This window comes from Notamacropus eugenii, chromosome 5 (assembly GCF_028372415.1).
Source record: "Notamacropus eugenii isolate mMacEug1 chromosome 5, mMacEug1.pri_v2, whole genome shotgun sequence".
Lineage (NCBI taxonomy): Eukaryota > Metazoa > Chordata > Mammalia > Diprotodontia > Macropodidae > Notamacropus > Notamacropus eugenii.
In genome coordinates this window covers 172,694,639-172,709,745 of record NC_092876.1, presented here as the reverse complement: position 1 = coordinate 172,709,745, position 15,107 = coordinate 172,694,639, and the positions used below count along the sequence as shown (strand labels likewise).

The 15,107-nt window shown below is 41.3% G+C and overlaps 2 protein-coding genes across 11 annotated transcripts in view; one reads left to right on the top strand and one right to left on the bottom strand.

Moving 5' to 3' along the window:
- Positions 1-7,011, bottom strand: part of LOC140507759 (uncharacterized) — a 20,618-nt gene extending 13,607 nt beyond the window's left edge. The window contains exon 1 of the mRNA XM_072615695.1: positions 5,687-7,011. Coding sequence (XP_072471796.1) covers positions 6,262-7,011 — 750 coding nt within the window. The 3' untranslated portion in view covers positions 5,687-6,261. The remainder of the gene's footprint in view (positions 1-5,686) is intronic.
- LOC140505470 (transmembrane protein 218-like) lies at positions 6,758-15,107 on the top strand. Of its 10 annotated transcripts, XM_072611484.1 has the most exons (6): positions 7,273-7,432; positions 7,709-8,222; positions 9,057-9,127; positions 10,466-10,576; positions 11,359-11,461; positions 14,310-15,107. In XM_072611484.1, exons 4-6 carry the CDS (start codon positions 10,467-10,469, stop codon positions 14,442-14,444), a joined length of 348 nt encoding a protein of 115 aa, XP_072467585.1. In that variant the 5' UTR covers positions 7,273-7,432; positions 7,709-8,222; positions 9,057-9,127; position 10,466; the 3' UTR covers positions 14,445-15,107. The 10 variants fall into 10 exon arrangements, with proteins under 10 accessions (XP_072467586.1, XP_072467587.1, XP_072467585.1 ...); XM_072611485.1 differs by lacking the exons at positions 7,273-7,432; positions 7,709-8,222 and adding an exon at positions 6,758-6,808; XM_072611486.1 differs by lacking the exon at positions 7,709-8,222 and having other exon boundaries at positions 7,244-7,432.

Here is a 15,107-nt window from a genome sequence, read left to right as displayed (position 1 = left end):
TTCCTGACAATGAAATGACTGACTCAAGATGACAAATAAGACATACATTTTTGGATATGGTTAATGTGAAAATTTGTTTTACTTGATTATGCTTATTTGATGACAGGTGGGTTTTGTTTGTTTTCTTTTGTTTCATTTTGGATTAGAGATAGAGGGAGCTAGGAAGAAGAGAGAGGCCAGGGATAGATTGGGGAAAAAAGAACAAAAGAAAGAGAAGTGAGTCATAAAGCAGGTTTTAATGCACAAAGGAAAAATAAGAAATGTCAGGAGGAATCACAAGCAGGATAGCTTTGAAAATTTTAGATTGAATTTATTATATACTTTAGAAAGAAAAGTATAAAGCCACAAAAATCAGTAGCATTTTGATACAACGATAAAATCCAAGTGGCAATGGTAGAAAGGGAAAGCATGTATAGATTCAATCACAAAATACTTTTTAAAGAAATAAGGAATAACTTAAAGAGCTGGAGTAATATTCAGTGATCATGGCAGGACTCTGCCAATATAGTAAAAATGCAAATACTACTAAATTTAGTTTATAGTTTTAATACTATTCCAATTAAATTGTCAAAGGGATACAGATAGTTCTTGCTTTGCATGAGTAGACTGCCCAGGGAATTTGTCCAGGCATAGAGAAGGAAGGAATAAAAGAAGGCAATAAGGTTGTCGTGTACCAGTGGAGAGAGGGGCCAGCACATGGTTCAAAGATACTTTGGGGCAGGGACAGAGAAAGAAACACAGGAGGAGGAACACACAGATGTGATAGCCAATCTTGGACTGACAGAAGGCAGACACATGGGCCTTGGAACTAGATGTCTCAAGCTAACACAAGCAGGGTAGCAGTCTTTCTGGCAGTGTCTCCATGCATCTGTTCCTCTGCTTTCACTTGGGAGGGTTTTTTTTTTTGGAGGGAGGGGGGCGAGATAAGACAGCCGTAGAGCGCTGAGAGAAAGAGAGAGTAGAGAGCTATACAGTAAGTTAACCTAAGTGGTTTTTTGGAATGCAGATTTCTTTCAGAATTCTTAAAGTAAAATTTGTATAATGTGAATTTATATAAAGTGAGAGTTGTCTTTATAAGACTTTATAAAATAATAAAATTCCTTCAGAAGAACAAAAACCTAGAATATGAAAGAAAATATTTCTCCCATTGGTAAGTTCCTTCTAGGCCTCCATTTTAGGAACAGAACCAGACCTGCCATTCTTCACTCCCCTATTGGTTGTGTTTCTGACTCTACGGACTTTGTTCCTAAAGCACTATGTAAGTACCTTCTTCCAAGCCCTTAATAAATGTGTTGCCTGTTCCAAAATATGTACACACATACACACACACACACACACACACACACACACACACACGAGGATAAAGGTGGAAGAGCACTACCAGACCTTAATTTATATTATAAAGTGGCAGTTATCAAAACCATTTGGCAGCAATTTTAAAATGGAGTACATCAATGAAACAAACTAGAAAAGGGGTCAAAAATTATGGAACTCAACAATCCAGTCTTCAACAAACCAGAAAACATCAATTACTTAGTAAAAAACTCCCTATTGGATTAAAAATTGCTGGGAAAAAAAATGTAAAGGAGTCTAGAAGAAAGTAGGCTTAGACCAGCATCTTGCACCATATTCTACAATAAATTCTAAATAAATATATGACCTGAATATTGAAGATAATAGATAAAAGAGAAGCAGATCATGTACTTTTCACAGCTATGTGAAAAGTATAGAAGACATACTCTAAACAAAGGACACAGGCAAATACAAAAGGTGAACTAGATCATTTTGATTATACAAATTTGAAAGGCTTCTGTACAAACAAAATTCACATTATCTAGGATAAAGAAGGAAGACTTATGGGGAAAAATCAAATTTTTTGAATAAAGTTTGATATCCAAGCTCTATAGACAATAATAGTTATTAAGCTTAAAACTACACTAAGGCTCTTAGGATACCCTGTATAAGACTAAAAGCCACTCCCTAATAGAAAAGTGGTCAAAAGCTATAAGCAAACATTTCTCAAAAGAAGAACTGCAAATAATTAACAACCACATGAAAGAGTGTTCTAAATCACTAATAAAAGGAGAAATGCAAATCAGAACAAGTCAGATTTTACCTCACACTCAGCAAATCTGTAAAGATAACAAAAGAAAAGAATAATTAATTTACAGAAGTTCTGGAAAAATAGGTATATCAATATATCTGTAGATTTGTGGATTACTACAACCATTCTGGATACAATGTTGTAATTATGAAAATAAATTGACTAAAATATGCACACCCTTTGAACCAGAGATTCAACTAGCAAGCTTATACCCCAAAGAGATCATTGATAAAAATAAAACATAAAACACATAAAACAAAGTTGCAGCACTTTTTGAAGTAGTAAAGAAGTGAGAAAAAGGAGATGATCATTACCTAGGTCATGGCTAAACAAATTGTGGTGATGTTACTGTGCTACAGAAATGATAAAGATGATAGATACAGAGAAGCATGGAAAGACATATAAAGTGATGCAAAATGAAGTAGGGTCAAGAAAATGACGACAAGAATGTAAACGGAAAGAACAACCACAAAAAAAGAATGCTGCAAAGCTGCAAACAAGAATAACCCCAAAGAAGAGCTATGAGAAGGCACTTTCTCCTACTATTCTGCAGACATATGTCCTCAAGCGTAGAATATTGTATATATTTCCAGTTTCTCTAGACGTATTTCGTCGGCTTTGTTGACTCTTTTCTCTTCTTCCTCTTTTTCATAAAAACAACATATATGTAAATGTTGACTTTATTTGGTATTTGTTAAGTTCAAAATTTTTAAAAATACTCTTAATGACTATGTGTGTGTGTGTGTGTGTGTGTGTGTGTGTGTGTGTGTGAGTGTGTGTGTGTATATATATATATCTATATAGTCAGCTATATAGTCAGTCCCAGAGCAGCTAGGTGACTCAGTGGATAGAGTGCCAGTCAGGAAGACTCATCTTCCTGAGTTCAAATTTGGATTATCTTAGATTCTTACTAGCTGTGTGACCCTGGGCAAGTCACTTAACCCTGGCTGCTTCAGCTTCTCAGATGTAAGACGAGTGGGAGAAGGAGATGACAAACCATTCCAGTATCTCTGCCAAGAAAGCCCCAAATGGGGTCACAAAGAGTCAGACATAATTGAAATAACTAAACAAACAAAAAATAAAACCCTTTCCATCATCATAATCTCCCATAGCCAACTGTTTCAGTGTTTAACAGTTCTAAAGGTAAGAACGACTTACATTTAATTAACTTCAAAGTCTTAGAATTGAAAGAAATAAAACTATACATTATACATTGTATGAGTACTAAACTGTTGACTAAATGGTAAACTCCACCAAGATAGCTATTGGGAATGACCACTTGACAACTTAGCATTCTTGATTTTTCAGGACACTGTGATATAATAAAAGTTTACTTTGTCTTAGTTTCTCAATCATAAGAAAGGAAGAGCACAAGTTATTATTTGCCTAACACCCCAGAATGCCATGACAACTAATAACTAATGCTTATCGAAGTATTTGATACCTTTCAATGCTATGGAAATGTTAAATAGTCATTCATCAGAAAATGTCTACAAAATGCTCAGGTTGTCTTGCAAAGTTTTTGATAAATACTAAGTATTATAATTATCTACATACAGATAAATATTTGAGATTATTTTTGAAATCATTCCATGTTCTTATTCCCACCACTACTGAGTGCACTTTTGTTTCTCCATCCTTAACAAGCACAACAAATTATTTTACCCATTTGCAAAGAAAGAGACTATTTGGGGATTTTGTTTTAAGAAGAAAAGTTGTGGGTTTTTTTAAGGCAAAACCCAACCAAGTATAAGAGAATGGGATATATGAGTATAGTGTTATATGCACGTGTGAAAGATATTTGACAGGTTACTTTAGAGAACAAAGACACTGTCTACAGAACCTAGCATACTGAGGTCACTGAAACAATCAAACAGGAGGGATGGGCAAGGATTTAGCCCTTTGTAGAGTAGATGCCACGCTGAAGTTCCCCTTTACTGGAACCTAATCTAGAGTTGTCTATAAATTAGTATTATTATAGCTTTGAACTCTCCCCAAGTACAACCTGATAGAATCAGAAAACTGGCAATTCCTTTTAGCAAAAGTTAGGAAGGAAAATCTAAGAAACACATTCATTCCGGAAGACAAAGAAAATGAAATGAGCCTAACTCTTCCACACTAAGTTTAAAATTGATTACTGTTCAGAACAGTATGTAGGGTGATTATTCTAACCAAGAACTTTTAGATGCCTCACTCCTAATACTAAACTGAGCTTGGGACTTTAAATTGACTGCACCCTATATATCCAAGTCATATTCCTCCAAACCAAGTTAATCACCTCACTAATTCCTCCCAAACCATACTGACTGGTATTGTTGGCACCATTCTCTCCATCTGAATGCCCTCCCCACATCTTTCCAAATCATAATCCCTATATCTAGGCCTAGTTTAAGCTCTACCTCATCTATCAAGTTTTCTTCTCTAATGTTGTCTAACACTGATCTCCTGCCAAATGACTTGAGTGTAGCTTGGGCTCCCTTAAATATAAATCTCTAAAAGCTACACTCAGGTTCAAGACCTACATTAGGATAGGAGCAACTCAAAACCACAACTCATGAGCCCCTATCTAGTGATTCTTTTTTATCAGAACTAATCAAAGGAGATATCTGCTGAAGAAAAAAAAGTTATTCCATTTAATAAAAAAGGTAAATACCAAGGAAAATAATGCTCCATATACATGCAAAGGCACACTCTCCCACAGATTCTCACATGTCTGGTAGGAAAGGAAATCCTCCTACAGTTGCAGGCCAACTAGAAAACCTCTGTGCCTTCAAATCTGCCACCTGCAATTTCCATATACAACTGCTGGTGTCATTTTCTGTATTGCTTCCTCCATTGTGCTGCCATTTGCTGGTTCTCTGCTAAGAAACTATGTAAATTATAGATTTTCTGATGGACTGTATGGAGCTGCTATGAAGACTTTTTTTTTGAGACAACTCAAAGTTTCAGTGTTATTTCAGCCATTTTGTGAGTCATATTCCCAACTGCACCCATAGCACAGTCACTCAGGCCAATTCAATACTTTCTTCATTGTTTGAACTTCCCTTGCTGCTCCTTCAGGAAAATTCTTTTGTGCTGGAGTAAATTCCTTTCAACTTTCAACATGCCACTGGCAGCCAGCATTAGAGTCATGCAGATTACCCTAGAGTTAATGTTTCCAGGCCCACATATAGGTGGAGACTGTTGTGTGGTTGAAAGGGAGGTAGAATAAATATCTCTTACCTCTTCTCCCTCTACCCTTTCTCCAAGAGAGACTAATTCCTGCCAAGAGAGTCAATAGGACCTTGGAGCCAAAGACCACTCTTTTCTCCTGAGAGAAGGGATAACCAGGCTAGAATTGTATCTATTTGCTCCCTTAAGTATTGTTTGCCTAGAGGATATAAATTTCAGGTTCAATCCATTCTGATCACAGTTCACTGTTGGGGGAAGGGAGGATCCCAAGCACTACATCTGAGTCTTGAACCCTTTCCCTCCAAATACTAGCTCCACAATAAACATGCATATCAATTATCAATGAAAACCATTTATTCAAATTGGCAGCAAAATAGAAATCAGAGAAAGTATCCATAGAAGAATACCTACCAAATAATGCAGAGTAAAGGAGCTCTGCTTTCTGGAGTGAGGTAACAGCTCAACCAAGTCCTAGATCTCATGCAAGGTAGAGTTCCCTAGTCTCTCAAACTGGGGATAGGGACATGATGAAAATTGCCAGCTCCTCTCATGTCTTCCCAGCATCCTGAAGTGGGGTTGGCCTTTTGCATGTTCCCCATGGAAACTGGAAGTCAGAAACAACTGGGGAGTCCACAGCAACTTGAAGCTTGAAGAGAACTGAAGAGCTTTGCTCTCTCACACTCCTACCAGCTGTGCTCCACCCTTGATGCAAGCTCAGAGTATGCTCTCCAGCAGCAAGGAGAGAATCCCATCCCAATGGGCATGAGGACTGGGATTACCACTACTACCACTACCACTACCACTACTACCACTACTAGTACTACTACTACTACTACTACCACCACTTATAAACCACTTTAATTACACAGGTTATCCCATCCGATCCTCAGAACAACCCTGGAAGTGGGAGGTGGGTGCCATTACTATCCCATTTTACAGATGAGGAAACTGAGGCACGGAGGTTACCTGACTACCCAAACTGCCCCCTACAAATGAGGCCCGTCCCCCCCAGACTGAGCACTTTCCTCTGGGGTCTTAATCCCAAACCCAGCTGAAGCCCAGACGGTGAATGTCCCTCTTAACACTTGGGGTTTCCTTGCTTTCGCCTCCGCCACAAGCTGAGCACAACATTCCCGCCTCCTTTCCGGAGATCCAAGGGCTCCCTTGCTCCTATTCCCGCCCCGCTTATAGAGCGACGTGCGCATGCTCAGCCGGGAGCACGCGCGGGGCGGACGTTTCTCAACCCGCGCTCTCGGCAGCCCCGCCCCCGCCCCCGCCCCCCGAGGTCTGCTTTCCCGGATCCGCCGGGTGTCCGCCCCTCGTCCTCGAAAAGGCGGCTGCTGGGCGTGAGGCCGCGCAGGGAGCAGGGGGCAGGGAAGCCGCAGAAATGGGCTCGAGGCCTCGGTTCCACCGCCGTGGATGTGATCGTATAACAATGGAAGAATGATCCCTTCTCCGTCCTCCACCGGACGGATCGTGGGTAAAACGAGCGGAAGATAATGTCCTCGCCCTCCATTTACCAGAGACCTCGAGATAGGCCCCCTGGGGGGAGGAGGGGGGAGGGGGGTCTGTCTCTGTCCGAGTGTAGGGATGTGCATGGACGCCCCGTCTCGGAGGATCCCCCAGAACTGAAACAATGAGTGATCAGTCTGAAACAGAATCCAGGGAGCCGCGCAGAGGTGGGACGACATACACTTCCGCCTCCCAGGAATGGAAGCTGCTTGGGGAGTCTCCATGGAAACAAAGAAAAGGGGCAAATCACCCCCTTACGCCCAGGGGCCCGCCCACCCTCAAGACAAACTAACCAATGATTCCGAGCAAGCTACCAAAGAGAAGGTGTCATTGACTGAGACGAGGGAACCCGGGTCCGCCGCTGTCCAATCCATTTTGAGATTGGGCCCGGGACTCTTTCCAGGATTAACCAATAGTAAGGCACAGTGAAGTAACCGCCCACCGCTATTGGAGGACGGAACGAGGTAGAATAAGCTTTTGGGCGGCAGCCTCCGATTGGTGGGCAGGGAAGGTTGCGGCTGAAAGGCCACTTATGATTCGCTGTCTCCAGAACCCGGCAGCTACCGGGAGGGTCTAGACCAGAGCTGGAGGTTGTGTGGAAAGGAGGCGGCCTGGGGGTCAGCTCTTGGGGAGAGGGCTAGCCAGGTGAGGGAAGGGGGAAGGAGGCGAGGGTGGACGCTGGACCCGAGGAGAGCGGGCCTGGGGGAAGAGGTTGATGGGGAAGGGAGCAGGAAGTGGCCCGGGATCCAGTGGCTTTTCCTCACAGCCCCCCCCTCCCCCCCCCCCCCCCCCCCCCCGTGCCGGGTGCCGCCCCCCGGACGGTAACAGAGCAGGGCCGGGCCTTGTACGCGGGGCTGGTCTGGGAAGCACGAAGACCGATTCCAGTCTTTGACCCCGAGCCCATCTCTGAACCTCCGTTAGAGCCTGCCCTGCGGACAGTGTGGCCTGCCTGGGCGGAGGGCAGTGTCTATGCGGTCACAGCTCCAGCCCCGTGTCCTAAGGGACTTTGGCATCTCCCAGCCTCGTTTCCTGCCGCCTGGATCCCCTCCGCAGGTGTGCCGGGAGGAATGGAGGAAGTGCTGATTCGGCCCCAGAATAGAAGCTAAGCTCCGGGGGCGCTCGTGGGTGTAGCGGTGGAGACGGACCCCCCGCTGCGGATTGAAATCGGGCTCGGACCTCTAGTCCAGGAGGGGCCCGGAAAGATGCTGACCACTGAGTCCGCAGACCAGAGACAGTCTCCCAGACCTGGCTCTATTCTGTCCCTGCGGAACTTGGGCAGCCTTACCCAGTGATTTTCTAAGGAAATACCTAGGAGGGAAGTCGGGAGGAGCCGCAGCCCCCAAAGGGTGATCCCCATTAATGGCATGGACGTCTTCCTCCTCCGAGGCATACTCATCCTGTAATAAGCATTTACAAAGTGCCTGCTGTATGCCAGGTACTAGAAATATAATACAAGGGCAAAACAGTTCTGCCCTCAGGGCCCTTTCGTTGTATTGGGGGAGTGGGGAGGGGACGCACGGAAAGTAAAATGGAACTATATTTTTTTAACTATAACTGTGATTTCATTAATGAAAGGAGTTTCAGGTGAGAGAACTCCCTGTAACAATGCAGATTTGCAGCTGTTCCGCAATTTATAATCTATAATTTGTAACCTTGCCCAGGGTTACAGTCAGTATATATCGGGCTTGTCTGCCTGACTCCAAAGACTTCTATCTCTGCGCAACACCATTCTCTGTAGTTACAAGTACAATTTGGGTAGGTAAGGGAGGCAAAGACACTAGTAACTGAAGAGACAGGCTTATAAATGTAAACGCTTGAACTTTGAAGAAATTGGACAAAGTAGAGAAGCACGCAGTGGATAGGAATAGGAGACAACACATTACAAAGGAAACTCAATTTAAAATTGCCACCAAAGTAATATACGAAGAAAAAGATTGACTGTTCAAGTGGTGAGAGCGAGGGGAAATAATAATTGAAGGTCTAGCCCACACATTCCATCATGATATTACAGAAAAATGAGAAAGGGCTCCAGCATGCTCGGTGGCAAACTTATCAACAGAAGATAGAGGGGCATGGATGGATTATGATCTGTATTGTTGGAAGGGAATCCCATCAATAGGGTTCACAGATCTGCTGGAGTATTGTATAAAATGACCTAAATTGCTTAGATCAAGTATCATGTTTTATGAGCCTTTCCTGATTACTCTAATTGCTAATGTATTTCTTTTAGATATAATTTTATCTATGTATGTTTTTTTCCCTGTAATAGGATATTGGCTCCTTGAAGACACAGACTGTTGTGGTTCTATGTTTGTACATTCAGAGCCAGGTACTTAGCAGGTACTTAATAAATGCTTGTTCAGTTATATTTACTTAAGGGAGTATATTCTAAGCCTGAGACAGCCTGTGAAAAAGCGTAGAGGATATGAATTGCCATGTTTGAGGAACAGTATATGGGACAGTTTGCCTGGTATAGACAGTAGCCATAGGCAAGTAGTGTGTAATTAGCCTGGAAAGATAAGCTAAAGTCAGATTTTGAAATGCTTTAAATATCTACAGACAAAGGAGCCACTGAAGTTTCTTGAGCAGGAGAATGACCCCATTGGGAACTATGTGGAGGATGATATAGGGAAAGCCTGAGGCACATGTGCCTATAAGTAACATAGTCCTACAGCTGATCAGTGCTTCTTCTAGAGATGTGGTTCAGTTTGGAGAATAGTGGGAAAATAGTCCTAAAATCTTGACTTTAAACTTGGAAGGGACCCCAGAGATCATCTAATCTAGGCCCCTCATTTTATAGATGAGGAAACTGAGGCTCAGAGAAAGGTTGTCCAAGGTCACACAGGTGGTATCAGAACTGGGAATTAAATCCAGGTCCTGACTCCAAATCCAGGGTTCTATCATTGTGCCACCTTACCCTCCAGTATTCTAGTATTTCTTACCCACTGGGGGATCAGCACAGTTCTACCTACCTCACAGGTTTGCAATGAGAAAGGTAGTATGTAGTTAATTTTTTTATGCCCACATGTAGTTTGCCCCATAAACTTAGTTCATCCAATAAGATGGTGACATAGCATCAGTACAAGACTTACTCATATCACTTCACAAAATGCTTTCACCACTTTGTGTTGCTATGAAGAAATTACTTTATGCTTTTCCATTTAGTGAGGTGAGACTTGGACAAGTCAAGAGACTTGCCCATGGTTGCACAGCTAGTAATATTCAAAGCCAGAGTTTGATGTTAGATCGTTTCCAAGTACACCACACTAGAGTCCAGCTGTTACATACTAGTGATGACAACAAGCTGGTACACATGTGCCAGACTCTAAGCAATAAACACAGAACAGAAAAAGCCTTGTGTCCTGAATTCCCCATATTAAGAAGTCCAAGGACAAGACATTTTCTGGAAATTCATAACCTGCCCTAATTTTCCTCACATACTAATCAGAAAATCCCCTCAATCCACCACCACCTCACACACACATGCATGCACACGCACACACACACACACTGCGGTGCTCAAGCATGACCTTTCTGTACACGAATGGTTTAATAAAAACTAGAAATATGAGGAAGGAAGAAGGCAAACGGAGCACATAGGACATTTAATGGTGTTCTTGTGGCAGAGCAGTGATGCTGAGCCAAAGCAACAGTGCTGATGTTTCCTTTTTCCTCTAGAATGGCTGACACTATACTTGGAGTGGGTGCAGGAGTATTCATCTTAGCGCTGCTGTGGGTGTTGGTATTGCTGCTGTGTGTGCTGTTATCCAGAGCCTCTGGTCTAGCTAGGTAAGATGTTCTTGCCAGCTGGGAGTCCTAGGTAAAAGCAATTAGAGGTGAAATCGCTGACACTCATTAAACATTTAGAATTCAGGAGATCATTTTCATAATTACTGGCAGTTTGAATGAGTTGCATTTTAGCCTATCATAAACACTAACTATGTTATTTATGGTCTAAAGGGGAAGATTTATTTTTCAGTTTTCACTGTGAGGTAGAAAACCATTCCAGAAATATTTGGAAATCTTCTTTCTCTGCCTTTCCCAAAGGAAAAAAAAATTTTAATCATTTAGATTTCTAGAATTTGGTTAGTTTTTTTCTCTGAAGCTAGGTATGGATGCAGAGAAACAGAAGAAGCAGTGAATATCCCAAGCCAGCAATGATTGTGAAGCCAAGCCCCCATAGTAATCTCTGAAAATGTGCTAGCCTATGGATGTTCTGCCTATGCTACCAAAGAGAAGGGTTGTAGAAGTACCTGAGTACTTAAGCAAAAAGAAAAAGCCTGCCTTGACTTGAATTGTTATGGTTATTACAGTGTGCATATACAATCATGGGCTTGCAACACCAGAATTGGGATCCTGTTACTTCGAGCTTGTTCCTATCTAAAACAGAACCAAAATGATGACTTTAGAAAAATCTCTTAAATTACTAATCTGTATGGACAACAGGCCTTCTAAGCATTCATTGTTGTGGGCCTAGAACCTACAGTACTGGCTCCTGGAAACAGTCTAAGCCCAGCACATTGGTGGAAAACGTGAACTGTGCTTTTAATGCTTGTATATTTGTCTTTCAGATTCTCTGGCATTTTTGTTTTTCTTGCTGCTCTGATTGTCACGTTAGTTTTGTTGTTCTTTCCCCGGGCCACTGAGGTCCCAACTCCAGAGGTAGAAATTAAGGTAAGATTCTGTTTCTTTTCCCTATATAACTATGATTCTTTTGTCTTTCCCAAAACTAATGGGACCTTCCCTGATGTAGGGTTGATTTGTTATGTGATATTAGAAGAGCTGTGATGGCAGAACAGTGAAGGGGAAAGCACAGAGGGAGTTTTTAATTCCCTTTCTGCCCATTCTCTAAGAAAAATAACCAGGTTCTGAGTCTTTACTGGTGCACCATCAGACATTTATGTGTCTATTATATTTTCTTGAACCTCCATCACATCAGACAAGCAGTATAGCCTTCAAAGCCAGTTCAGACTTTGTAGTGACTCATGCTTGCTGAATTGCCATACCTTTCCTCCTCAGTGTAAATTTTTCCATCTGTGAAGTGGGGAGAATAGTTCCTCATTGAGAAAAGTAGTCAGCAAAGAGGAACATTTTCTGTTGGAAGCTAAAGTATAGGGAAACTCTTTGGAGAGGCAGCAGGATACAATAAAAAGAAGACTCAACTTGAGGTCAGAAGTCCTGGCTCCAGAACCTCCTTAGCTATGTGCACAGTCCTTAACCTGTCTAAGCCTCACTTTATCATCAGTAAAAAGTGAACAATACTTATTGTACCTACCTCATAGGTTTGTGGTGAGGAAGGTACTATGTAACATGTAATGTAAGTTATAAAAGGATTCCATAAATGTAATCTTATTGTGATCCCTCTTTTACCTCATTCTCAGCTAATCTGCCAATAGTTAATTGTCACGGCCCCAAGATCCATTTCATGATCATACAAGATTATAGCTGTGCCATAGAATGATATCTGATATCAGATCCTTGGGCTGTGTTCATGTGGTTTGACTTCCTGTCTCCTATCCTCCCTTGGTGCTCAAATACCTGTTCAAAGCTGTTAGGCTTTTAATTTCATCCCAAAATGGCTACTTCTATCAGAGTGTAGTTCAACTTCCTGAAAAGCCCCCTAGAAATTGTTCTTTACTCTGGTCTTTACTCCTTACTAGCCCTCCCATAGTCCCCAGTCCTTCCAAAGTAACAATTAGTTTCATTATTCCATGCCAGGCCAAGAAGAAGAAATTTTTTCCTTTCCCCTTAAGATTCAAGAGCTCTTACTTCTTAGTCATATCCTAAGTTATGATTTCCCTTTTCTTTTTAAATGTTTTATTGATGGTTTTTGTTTTTTCTTCACTGTTATTTCCCATTGATTTTCCTACCTTTCCCCAATAAAATAACCTCCCTTCCCCACCTACTTCCCCCTCTAGGAAATCAGTACACTAGAGCAAATGACTCATTGGACATGTCTGAAAAGGTAGTTTCCATTTTGAAGCCCATCACCTTTCTGACAAGAGCTGGGAGGCAAGCTAAGCTTAGATTTTTCTCCTTTGCCTGAAGCCCAGTAGAAACAGCAGGAACTATCACTGTTGCCACAGGATCTCTATAGAGAACTGTCCATGGGCTGAAATGGAGCCTCTGTAGTCTTTACAACTCATAGTTCTACCTAAAATGGCCAAGATTAAACACATTAGTTATGAAAACTTATGAGAATGTTTTCTATTAAGATTTGGGGAATTATGTTTTTAAATGCTAGGATCTCAACTCATGTTTCAGAAAATCATTTTGCCATTATAGGTGCCATCTATCTATATGTGAACTGGGGCAAATTTCTGCCTCAATTTCCCCATCTCTGAAATGGCTACTGCAGATATGAATTCTAGAGAAAAAGCCTCATGGAAAAAGAAGATACTATAAAATCAGTCACCCTGTCACAGGAGTCTAAGACTAGAGAGAAAAGTAGAGTTTGGTCAAAATCTACTTGTCAGCATGGCCAGCGAAATTGGAGTTCTCATTTGCAGAATTTCCAGAACTGGCCCCTGCAGCAGCCTGACTCAATACCATATCAATAATACATGACCTGGGCCTTCTGCCACTAAGGCTTGCTAATTGGCTAATTAAAAAGTGAAACATGTCAAATGAGCAAACATGTAGCCCGCAAGAGACTTGTTCTGTACTAGAGCCAAGGTCAAACTTGTGTTAAAGCTGTTTCACCAAACTGACCTTTGTTGTAAGCAGAGCGTGGGACAGTCCCTTGAGCAGCAGGGATGGTTGCAACCCTCTTCTTGGGGTCTTTGGATCTTAGCAGTCATGCTGGTGCTTGGATTTGACAGGTGCTCTGTGTCCAGATCTCCACTCGGATAATCTTCCAGGTGTTATGTTCTAAGAGTTTGGTTGCTGTGACATTATCCATTGGTTCTTATTTGTACTGCTGCCTAGCTAGGTTGGTAGATTATCAGATAACATGATAGTGGAGCTAAGAGGCTAAAATCAGTGTCAAAACCAGAATCTTCCAATATAACTAGTTGTTGGTTATTGATTTCTTTCAATGATCAGCATATGACTTTGGGATGTTGCTGGAATAAATATTTCAGGCAGGTATTGCAAGCAATTGTTATAGTCATGTTTGTCCTAGGAATGTTGGGTGGGATTTATAAAATGGCCAGATATCTTCAGATGAATGCTAGATTATTTTAAAGTTTGTTCTATCAAGGACTTATCTGACTTCAAGTTATGTCAGGCAGTCTTAGATTAGAAAATGGAAATATAGGGTTAATGATCCTTCTAGAACACTTGTAGGTGTTTTCTAGACCCTTAGCCTTTTAGTTCATTAAAACTCTAATTCACCTCAGCTCCAAAAGGGAAATCCCTTTTCTATTTATAGAAGAAAACCAGGGTAGTGTCTGGACGTTAAAAACATCTAGGAAGTGGAGACCTTGGCTAACCAGAGATCTCACTCTGTATAACAAAGATGTTAAAGTGAAAAACAGCCCAATAGCTGTCACTTTTGACAGTGTTTTTCTTTATTCTCTAGATCATGGACAAGTTCTTTATTGGCCGTTATGTTCTGCTGGCTTTCCTCAGTATTTTCTTCCTTGGAAGCCTCTTCCTAGTTCTAATTCACCACATCCTGGAACCAATCTATGCCAAACCACTTCGACCGAACTAAGGACTGTTCAAAGAAATACCATGAACTACTCATTCAGCAAAGCTGCTGCTCAGTTTTGCATGGGCAGCTTCCATGTCTTGGATCTGGCATGAATTCCATGAGTACAGGGATTCAATGAAGGAGCTATGGAATTATGCCTGTGGGAATGGATTCTCATTGACTTGAGAAAAATGGTGATAATTTCACAATCATCCTGAATGATTGCACATCATTTCTCCTTTTTATACTTCAGTTTTTCACCTATTTAGAATCAGAAATAACTGTTTTGGAGTAGGACTTAAATTCGGATAAAATGGAATGATTTATATGAAGAAAATGTTTACCTGTAGCTGGCAGAGACCAAAAATCAGGTACCTTATGATGATCTGTGAAACTACCTTGCTTTCAAAGTCTAGTTTATTTGGAAAGAAAGTACACTTAGATCTGAAGTGTAACTTTAATATTTGGAAAATTTTGTATAATGGTTATTCGCCACTTTATGCTAGAGAACTCTAAAGAAGATACAGGTCTCATATCCTGTCTAATAAAACAGTTAATACGGTCTTTTATGTATTCCAAGTTTGATTAGAGATGAGAGAAGAGGTAAGGAAGCAATAGTAGTCCTCATGTTGGTAGTGAAGTTGGTAGAAGTTTTGGTAGTGAATAAATTGAATATACATTGTA